This window comes from Calliphora vicina, chromosome 1 (genome assembly GCF_958450345.1).
Source record: "Calliphora vicina chromosome 1, idCalVici1.1, whole genome shotgun sequence".
Classification (NCBI taxonomy): Eukaryota; Metazoa; Arthropoda; class Insecta; order Diptera; family Calliphoridae; genus Calliphora; species Calliphora vicina.
The window spans coordinates 153,224,190-153,236,237 of NC_088780.1; the positions used below are offsets into that span (position 1 = coordinate 153,224,190).

At 28.9% G+C, this 12,048-nt stretch overlaps 1 protein-coding gene across 1 annotated transcript in view; it reads right to left on the bottom strand.

The window, feature by feature from the left end:
- The window catches only part of LOC135953557 (uncharacterized), a 49,545-nt gene that overhangs the window by 11,738 nt on the left and 25,759 nt on the right, over nt 1–12,048 (bottom strand). Inside the window, exon 3 of the mRNA XM_065503507.1 lies at nt 993–1,164. Within this exon, the coding sequence (XP_065359579.1) occupies nt 993–1,164 (172 nt within the window). The remainder of the gene's footprint in view (nt 1–992; nt 1,165–12,048) is intronic.

The window sequence follows — 12,048 nt, forward strand, 5'->3', positions numbered from 1 at the left end:
CCATTTTGATAAAACAATTTTATAATTGGAACGTTTTGTTGAATACCATAATATGGTGTTAGTTTTAAAAATAACGATATTATGATTAAGCTGGAATTATAATATGGTTGGACTGTAACCGAAATATAAACATATCAGCTATCACATTTTTACATAACCATATTATGATTGATGTGGAAACAGAATAAGGTTGGTATAGAATTGTAAACTATTGGTCTTGTTTAATTGAAATAGTTTTGTTTACATTTTTGTTTACATAAACTTTTTTTATTTTAACTTGAAAATAAATTTATTCGTGTATTCGATTAATCGACAATTATTGATGAAATAATTTTTTATTCTATATTGAATAATGAATAAATTTTATCCGAATATTTTTTATTCGAATGATAACCTTAAATAGGAGATAATCAAAATTTCTCTTTATAACCCTATCTCGTAGCTTTATTAAGTTAGAACTACATTTAAAATCAAATGAATTAAATTTATACTAATTTCTATAATTTAATAAAGCATTTAATAAGTCATAAATAATTCTTAAACAATTATGCTTTACTTTGCTGAAAACTTTTAAATAAATGTAATCCAACCCCTTTTTAATATCGCAAAATAAATTACAGCCCAAAAGTATGCTAATTATTTTGATTAATTTACGTAGTATATCAAACTTTAAATAAGCAGAAATTTATAAATTTCATTTGCTTTCACCCCAAAAGAAGCAAAAAAAAATAAATAACCTGAATGCTGTCCTGTCATTAACTAAAGTAAACTCATTATAAAACATAAAATATTAAACTAATTTAATGAGATAAATAAATGTACTACATCATTTACCACAACACACAGACACACACACACACAAAACCAAAACCATCTTAAAAATTTTAATCTCATAGTAACTTACAAAAACCACAAGCAAACAAACACACCCAGTCAGTAACCCCTTCTTTTTTTTGTGACTACTCTATCTCTTACTCTGGCCCATTACTTACCGCCATCACAGGGAAAACTATCAGCCAACAAAGTAAATAATTTATCCGACAGTAAACATCTACCACGTGGTCCCAACGGTACACGGCATACAGGACATTTTTCAGAGCGACTGCGACAATTATTACACAAAACATGACCATTGCAACACTGCCATCCTGGTGGTTTTATAACCTAGTTTTAGGAGATTACACATGAAACGAAAAGGAAAAATGAAAGTAAATTGTTAAAATCTGATAAGTATTTTAAATATGAGTGAAAATAACTTCTATGTACTACTTTTTTTTGTTTTGTTTTCGAGGGTATATTTTAATTATAACATTAAAGATATTTATGTGGTTAATTTTGTGCAGGCAAAAGTTTAATTTTAATATACATACGTAATGAGTTCAAGGAGAAACGTTGTATTCTGTATTATGATATTGGTGTCATTATTATCAGAAACTAAAATAACATAATACTTATAAGTACCTGCTATTTTTTTTTTGTTTATAACTAAGCGATACATATCTATATATATGGGGGATTTCACGTCAAATGAACGAACTTTTAAAATCGATGACTTCCGATCGGGATGAAATGCACCAAGGTTATTTCTATTAGATAGTAATTCAGACACAATTTTTCAACAAGATCGGTCAAGAAGTCTCGGAGTTAGGGGGGGTCAATGTTTGACATTTTGGCCAAACATGTGATTTTTCTCATCAATGTAACTTATTACCTATTTGTTCTTAGCAGAATGTGTCCCAAATAGTTTAGATAGATATTTTTTCAATCTTTCGAAAAAAAAATTTAATATTTTTTTTCCGAAACCAAAAACTTTTTTGACTTTTTTTTCAAAATGAGCCTGTTTTTCTTAAAAGAAAGCTTAGATATTTTCCTTGAAGACCTATTTGGTCGCTTAGTGGGATGCGAATTCGATATCTATCAAAATAAATGATTTTTAACTCAAATCAAGCTATTTTGACTTTATTTGCAAAATCAAAAACTTTGTTGACATTTTTTTTCAAAATGGTCCCCTTTTTTAATTTTTTTTTTTGCACAAAAGAAAGCTAGGTCTTTTCCTTGAAGGCTTTTAGTCGCTTGGTGGGATGCGAGTGGGATATCTATCAAACTAAATATTTTGTAACTCAATACATAAAATTTTTGATTTTTTTTTGCAAAATCTATCTTTTTTTTTCCAAAATGGGCCCTTCTTTTAAAATTTTTTTTTTCGATCAAAAGAAAGTTTAGGTCCATTCCTTTAAGAGGGTTTTAGTCGCTTAGTGGGATGCGAGTGGGATATATATCAAAATAAATGTTATGATTTTTTTTGCAAAATCAAAAACTTTTTTGACTTAGCCGAAACCGCGGTTTTTCATGGCCTAAAACCAAAACCGACAATTATTCTTCGGTTTTAATCTATTTTCAGTAGAAAAAATCAAAATTTAGAAATGAAAAAAAACTTTTTCATACAATTTCTCTAAAAACAAATCGATGTAAAAGTATCTTAAGATTCTTTAACAGAAAATATTGAACATACGAGTATTTCCTGACAATTAAACAGATTCTAGGTTCAGTATTAAAGAAATTTTTGGAGAACGAAAATCTGCTCCTTAGTTTGATTTAGTTCTCACGTGGAGGTGTCGTGAACTTTCCAACAAGATCGTGCGATTTCATCACGTTAGACTTTTTCTGAAGTCACAGGACTATGCAAATAATCCACAAACCACAACGGCTCTCAAAGCCAACATAACCCATGAAATCGGTCAAATTCAGCCTGATTTATGCGCCAGAGTTATAGAAAATTGGATATTTCGGATGCGCGTCGCCCACCAAAAATGCTCAGACTATGATAAACATCCTGTGTGAAACATATTTCTTTCGGTTTAATATTTTGGATTTGAGCTAGATTTCCACAGACATAGAGATGGACAGGTCTCTTTCACTTTATTTGTACTTTAACCTATCTATTCATGCAGAAAATACATACTACAATTATATGCTGCAAAATAATTGTCCTATTGAGGTATTTCTCCATAACATTTAAAAATATGTATAATTTACCTGTTGTATATTGTATTTTTTTGTACACTATTATCAATTTGTAATTCTGTCTGTCTCAGAGTCTATACTAGCATAAAATTGTTCTATATCTTCCGATAAAATACATATTTGTTGTTTGGTATTAAATTTATATAAACATAATTTAATTGAGCATTTCATAGTAAAAATGATAAATATTGCTTTTTGGTTTTTCTATTTTTTAAATATGTATGTATGTATATAAAAGAGTGTAACTCAGATACAAACATAATTTTACACAATTATTTATGCTATGTATTAGGGTGACCATTATACTGTATTTGTTTGATTTTCAATGCTCCCAATGATAAAAATTTTAGCTGGGAGGTAGCTGTAACGTTAATTTGGTTTATTTCGATAACGGTATTTTAGGGATAACGGTAAATTAAATTATTAATGAGATTTTACGAAATTTCATATGGTTAGAGTTAACTTTTGTTCCACTTTCCAAGGGTAATAATTTAAAAAAAATCGCCAAAAATCGATTTATGATCCGAATGAGCTGAAATTTAAAATATAAAAAGTCCATGAGATGATCTACATAAAATGCAAAATGATCATAGTTACATATCAAATGTAACTTTTAAATTTAAACACGTAATGACTTGATAGAAACAACGTAAAAAATTGTCAAAGGGGGCAATGTTTGTGGAACTTCAGAGGAGTAAATAAAGGCTTTTTATATGAGTCTTTGATATTGGTGAAAACCTTAGGACTTGAAGATGGATATTGTAGTAAAATCAAATAATTTTATAAATTTTCGGGACGTCATTCACCCTAAAAACTATAAAAATTATAATATGGTGATTTTCAATGAAGAGAAATATAGAATTTGAATTAACGTAACATTTTAACGTTTATTATAATAAAATTTTGAAATAATGCAGATCCAAATGTTTTAAAATCAATGGAATTTAATTTTTGACATTTTTTATATTCAAATACCTGATGATACAATAATTGTAAAGGGAGAATCACTAGGGAGAGTTTTTAATATTTAGCTATTAATGTGCCTACTGTGACGTTAATTACCGTGTGATAGTAAACAATCGTTGTAGATATTTAAGAAACATATAGAGTTACACAAATATGGAGCTTTTTCGTGGATCGGGGCTTTTCTTTTCTAGAACTTTTCACTCAAACCGAAAATTTGTTTTTAAAATTGGTCAAGTTTGGATAAGTCTGGAGGGTGTTGTGTCCGCCTAAGTGAGACAAATTTTGTACGCATATTTTTTGTAGATCTTCTCAAGGACTATAGATATTTTAAATTTCAGCTCATTCGGATCATAAATGGATTTTTGGCAATTTTTTAAAACAACATTTTAGAACCGAGGTGACCAATGCGGGTCACGCATTACCCATGAACAAATGTAAATCAACACCAGGTCCAACCATGTGAAATTTTGTAACATTATCTCCAACAGTTTCCGAGATACCGAATTATTTCCAAAAAAAAAAACGTTTCTAAACCATTGTTATTAAAATCAAAAATTAATATTTTTTTATAATTTAAATAGAATATCGGTTAAGGTATAAGAGGTAACGGTAATTACGATTATATCGGTATTTAAGCGGTAACGGTAAAAGCAGGCAATGGTAGTTGAACTGAAAGGGTTTTTAGTGGTAACGGTAGCCAACCTTGAAAAGTATTGCTAATTTGACCGAAACTTGAAACTTCAAATAAAATGTGTAACCTCTAAACGTTTTTAGATGGATAGCATCGAAATAAGGGCCACCCTAATATGTACATATGTATTGTAAATGATAAACACATATGAAAAATGCATGTATTTCAGATATTTTGTAGCACAAGCCATGCATCAATACTTTTCAGTAATTTTTAGGTTGAAATTATTTGAAATAAATGCATGCAAGAGTGTGTCTGTGCCAAGGATATTGATGTTTATACTTGATTTAGTATGTGTGTTATTAGTAAAGGAAAAAAGAAGGTATGTATATGTATAAACACATACATATATCTACATTAGGGTGACCAAATTTCAGTGGAGACAAAAAAAAAAGTTAAATTAACGAAAAAGTTTATTCACAGGAAATTTTCAAATCATAAGAAATGGTATATTAAAATTAAGGCAAATTTGATTTTAATTAGAAACATTAGTACCTTTTTTTCTGGGAATAACCCTAATATACATATCTATATCTATATATGTATGTATATTTATGTTTTTTTAAATTTATAACAGACTTTTGATTTTATTTTTTAATAAAATACATATGTATGTTTACATTTACATATTGCATGTGTTTTATGTAGCAATATTTTTTTTTATTTTAGAATATGTATATAGAAATTGTAGCTTTAACATAAATTTTTATTTAAAATTAAAAAAATTCTCTCAATTATTTTTGTAATAAATTTATATACCGTACGGATTAAAGATTCTTAGAGTTTATTTATTTTTCTTTTAAATGAAAATAATAATTGGTCTATATAATACTTTGAAAGCTTTAATAAAGGATGACCAAAGATAAGACAATTTTTTCTATATTGTTTGTTGTCTACTTTTTGTACCACAATTAACACAAAAATCAAGTTTTTATTCCATAAGTTGCACAATAGGTTTTACTTAATGGTTTAAGATGTTACAGTAGATATTAGAGAAACCAAGGAAAAATTTATTGAAATAATATCAAAAATATTGCAATTTTCTTCAACATACAACTTTTTAACACTTTAAATCCCTTTAATTCGAATTTGTTGTGTTTTTTAAACATTGAAAGTTACTAGAGATTGAGCTCATATATATGTAGGTGAAGTTTATTGTACGAATTGAGAATTATTAATGCATCTTAATTGCTTCCAGAGAGCAATAGTAGGCCGTAATTTAGTATGCTTTTCTGTAAGCTAAATATTCCTGGAAGCTACACAAGATACATTAGTATCTATTCCTAACAGGCTTGTCATTATTGGAGATTTGTCCTCAAAAATGAGGATTTTGAAAGGATTTTAGGGACAGCAAATTTAAAATTTTTTTCAAGATTTTATGCAGTTAAAGTAATTATTGAGTGTATGACTTAAAAATGTGGGTTTTACAATAGATGGCTCATCTTTTGAACGCGGTTTTTGTCATTTATTCTCACTTTATTATTGAACATTCTAATGTTAACAACAACGTTTTTTTGTTTCAAAAATGTCGAATTTTGTATCAACAAAGCATCATATGCGGGAAGTTTTGCTTTACTTCCTTAATTTGAAAAAAGTGCCTCTGAAGTACACCGAAGCTTATGATGAATGTGTTTCATTGGTTTCACTGTGATTTTGACACGGAAGACAAAGATCACCTAGTCCAATAAAAAAAAATTGAAGTCCATGAATTGAAGGCATTACTCCATGAAGATTGCTGCTCATTGCGAGCTACTCAAGCAACAATTTCAAAATGTTTGGGAGCAGCAGGTTTCATACAAAAGCTGGGAAATTAGGTACCATACGAATTTAAGACGATTGTTGCATGATTATGCATGAACGATATATGTATAAGAAAATCACTTTTGCCCCGAATAATTACTTGCGATGAAAAATGAATCTATTACGATAACCCGAAGCGTAAGAGATCGTATGAGAAGCCCGGCCAACTAGCAGAATCGACACCAAAGCCAAATATTGCTGGCACTAAAGTAATGCTCTGTATTTGTTGAAACCAAAAGAGTCCTATCTAGCATGAGCTGCTGAAATCTGTCCAGACCATCACACTGAACCTCTATACCTGTATGCGGCCAGACATGAAACCGTAATATTCCATCACATTTTGCAATACCTATTAAAAAGTATTCAGAATGAAGTGGTTGGGAAATTTTAACTCGCACGCTTTATTGTCCAGACTACTACTTGTTTCGATTGATGCACAACGTTCTCTTTGGGATATGCTTCACTTTGATATTGGCTTGATTCGTTCTTGGCCTCAAAAGATGAACAGTTCTTTTGGCACGGAATCCATATGTTAAAGATTTTAAAAACTACAATTGGAGATTTTTGAGGATATTTTAATTTTGGTTTGTGGACGACGTCTGCCATGCATCGAAATAACCCATTTTTGTTGTAGGCTTGGTCTACTGACATTCTTACCATAAAAAAAGAGTTTAATTATTTGGTTTGAAGTGCGGTTTGTGAATTTAAAACTTGTGTTTGGAATACATTAAATTGTACATAAAAATCTAAGTGTTATTTATTTTTAACTTATGTTGTGTTTAAATTTTTTTTTTTCGTTTTCACTCAAGGTGAGAAAATAATTTATGTATTTATTGCCTATAAATGTAATTTTAATATCTAGATCTATTTGCAATATCTAGCAATTAAAAATGTATTCATACATAAATATGTATTATACATTAGGGTGGCTTCAACAGTGGTAATGTTTCTGTAATTTCAAGTTTTTTCTCATATTTATTCCTAAGAACAAAAACGCAATTTTAATATTAATGACAGATCTCTCAAAATAGCATTGAAAGTGATGCGTCAGTGCATCATCATACAATTATTATTGTCTTCGATAGTTGTCCGACAAATATAACATTTAATAAAATTAAATCCAGCAATTCCTAAAAACAAAGAAAAAAATCCAATTTTTTGTTTGGAATTTTGCCCATAAAGTCCACATAATTAAGAATGCCAGCTTTGGGATTTTAGATTTTGATAAAAAAAAATGTTAAATTCAGCATACGGAGTAGTATTATTTTATAAAATTTTTGCTTGAAAGGCAATAACAACATTTTCAAACCATGACAATATGACATGATGGGAGACATTGTATATCGACCAAATATCTCATCAAATTTGTGTAATTTTGGTAGTTTACTATCTTAAATTGAAGAAAACATTTTTGACGGCAGACTCCTTAATGCATCTATTTATTACAGAAAATGTGTGTAAGTGTAAATACAGAAAAACTCTATGTGTACAAAAATCCTTGTTCATATGCCTTACATAATAAACAATTATTAAATAATAATCTCAATCCTTTAGTCCTGGACCTGGGAAATTTACATTTATGAGAAAATCTGTATGAACAAATAAATATGTTCATGTGTATACGAGGTAACTCAAACCTTTGAGATCATTGATGGACAGCAACAATTTTTGTAAATCTTTTATAAAATCCCTTAATAACTTAATGGAATTACGTGAGTTGCATTCATGCCCCCATCTATGAATATGAAATGTAGTTAGACAATAAGTACAGTAGAGAGGCATGAGATAGCAGTGTGATTAAAAACATAAATGAAATTTAAGAAATTTAATTGAAAATATTGCTAAATACATTGCTGCCCTTGTAAACCTTGTGCGTAAAGTACAAAATAAAAAATGTTTTTGCTCCAGCTTGACCAACTATACTTTCTGACTTGATTTACTTCTATTATTTTTCAACACATATGACCTGGAACTTAAATTCAGTTTCGTTATATTTCACAGACAATTTTGTACCAAATTGTATTAAAACCATTTGTAAATGAAAGTATTGCAACTATTATTTTAACAAATGTGTACATTTATTTTTGTTGAGTCTACTTTCTTTTCCTTACCTTACAACCTTAAAATAATATTATGAACTTTTATTAAATTGTATTGGATAAATTATTTTAATTTAAGGTTAAAAATATTATAGATATTACTCTTGTTAGATGTAAATCATAATAAAAATTTTTATGGCATTTGAAATCTATAGAATCAAAGTCAATACTTCCAACATTCATATGAAAAGTGTAGGTGTATGGAATTTATACGAAATAATATTTACATTTTTCCATGATATTCTGCAATGTTGGTTTATAGCGAATTTTATAAATCTCCTAATCGTATTGTACTCATTAGCTAGTCATAGTCAATAAGTTGTAGTTAGTTAGCCAATGAGAGCTGAAGTATTCATCATAACTATATTTACCAATAATTTTTCTTCAAACTTTGCAGTATAATTTCAAAGTACATAGAACTATTTTCTGCAACATTTTATCATATTTATGAGTGCTCCATCTGTATTCCGGGGGGACATTAATATTGGGGATAGGTGAAATCATGGACCAATATTGCCCACTTTCAGTACCAAACAATCCTTATCAACAGAGCTATCTCCTTTCGTTTAGGCCCTATCGTACTTTCAACACACAGACTGACATAGCTACACGCAGAGAAAAAATATAGTTGGGCATGGTTACTGTAACCATTTCAATATTGTTACAAGTTTTGTAACTATATTATAGTCACAGTAACCATTTACATGATTGTGGTAACCATAATATGGTTAACTTACGATTCACATGATTGTCTCAACCATATATATGGTTACAGTAAACATATATATGTTTGTGACAACCATTTATATGATGAAGGACTTATCATATTATGGTGCTCTCGGCTTAAGGCTTATCATAATCTGAGAACAACATATTATGATAAAATTATTCATCATAAATATGGTTGCCACAAACATATATATGTTTACTGTAACCATATATATAGTTGAGACAATCATGTGAATCGTAAGTTAACCATATTATGGTTACCATAATCATGTAAATGGTTACTGTGACTATAATATAGTTAAAAAACTTGTAACACTATATAAATGGTTACAGTAACCATGCCCAATTATATTTTTTCTCTGCGTGTAGATAGTCTTAGAATCTAATGAGTACAAGGAATATACAAGCGGAATGGCTAAATCAATAACCCCCAACTTTTTTGATGGTGGATATAATAAAGCTAATTTTAGAAATTGTACCTATACTAGGAATTTTAAAATTATATATTTAGGGTATTCACACAGTCTGCTATTAGTCATATTGTCCAAATATATTATAATAGTTGTTGTTGTGTTTTAAACAAAAAAAAAAAATTTTATGACAAAACAATAAACATAGTTCAATTTTGGTTGCATATTTTCCAGTATTTAATATCAGTTTGATTACACAGAGGAAACAAATTTACATTTTGGTTTGGTATTAAATTTTTATTTAGAATTTTCGGAATACAAAATTTTAGTGAGGCTAAAACAGTCAAATGTCAACATTCTAGAAAGATCAGGCAAATTTTTCAAAACATCAACTGGAATTATTATACGTACACCAGTTCCATGCTAAAAAAAAAATATCACATTCTAAACTGTATTACCCAAATTTTAGAAGAAAATCACCAAAAAATATGGTAAAATAAGGGGGTAATGTGAATATAAAAACCTCGATATTTTGAAAACGCAAGCGGACTGGAAAAAACCATGAGGGTTCATCAACTCGTACAAATCGTAGTTGAAATTTCGGCCACCAAAATGTCTGTTCTGCTGTGTTATTTTGGATATAATATCATCCAAACCTATTTCGATTATTTCTGAAAGTTTTAATCTTTTTATACCCTTCACCATGAGTGCTAAGGGTATATATAAGTTTGTTATTCCGTTTGTAATTTCTACATTTTTCATTCGCGACCGCACAAAATATATATTCTGGATGGTCATAGATAGCGAAGTCAATATAGCCATGTCTGTCCGTCTGTATGTTGAAATCAACTTTCCGTTGCCTCCAAATAACTTACATACATGATTCATACATCAATATATCGGGAATTCTTCCGTCTCGGTTGCTATTTAAAATCGAGACAACCGGCCCACAAATGGCTGAGATATTAGGAAAAAACCTGGACATCCTCGATTTTTTAACTATTTTTGATCTAAGTATATCTGGATTAGTAAGTCACACAATACACAATATGGATATTCAGTAATAGATATTTCAAAGACCTTTGGCGTATATAAGTCCAAAGTAAGTCGGACCTACAATTGGTGAAAATCGGGAAAAATATTTTCTACCACGAATTTTTTTTTCACCAAAAATATTTTTTTGTTACAATATTTTTTTCACAAATAAATTTAATTTTTTTTTTTAATTTAAAAAAAAATTGAAAAAAATATTTAAAATTTTTATTTTGGAGTATAATTTTGTGAAGGGTATATAAGAATCGGCACAGCCGAATATAGCTCTCTTACTTGTTTATATTTCATATTAGATTTACACTTTGTGTTTCCTAATAAATATCCAGTAAAATTTTGAGAATTTGACTACGTAAATATTAGAGCGTACAAAAAACCGCCAAATTTAAAAACCCGGTTTAACCGAAAAGGTTTGTTTTTGCAAAAACCGGTTTTGATAATTGTCTTTTAAAAAAACCGGCTAAACTGTTTCGGGTTTTGTGTTCAAAAAAACCGGTTAACCGGTTTATATTAAATTTTTATTTAATATGAAAAAGGTCTCCTTAAAATTATTATTTTTATTTGTGGACTAATAGGAAATGTGTTATGATTTGTGTACTAAATCTTCGGAAATTTAGCATTTTTGAATTCTTAAGGCTCTATATTTATGCAATTATTTTATATCTTTTACGAAATATTAAGGGTACTCATTTAAACGCTTAAGTTTCCCATTTGTGCAAAATGTGCAAAATTTGCGCGACGTGTTTCATGAACTCACCTTTTCAATTTTGTGCAAGTTTATACAGAAAATTTATATTTGATAAAAATGTCAAATAAAAATAAATTCAACAAAAGCTTTTAAAAAAATTTGTTCAAATTGCATACATTTTAATTTGAAAAATGTTGAATGAAAGTTAAATCTTTGGAACAAATGGTGGTATACATAGTTTGGAAGATTTTGTTTATATTCTATCTGTTGGTTAATGTTTTTAGACACAATGCCATTTAATCCAATCATTCTGTTCCAAAGTTACACAATTTTCACATGCACATAATTTTTATATTTTTTGATTTTTATTTCTTATAAATAAAAATAAACAAAAGCAGCTGATTCATCAAATGCACAATAAATTCAAGTTTGCGAGTCTAAATTGACGCGCAAACTTATCGGAGTTGTGCAAACGAATTTCCATACATTTTTTGACAGTTCATTTGCGAGAGTGTAAAAATGCACAGTTTGCGAGACATATAAGCGTTTACATGAGGACCCTTATTGTCAAATGCTATAATTTTCTATAAA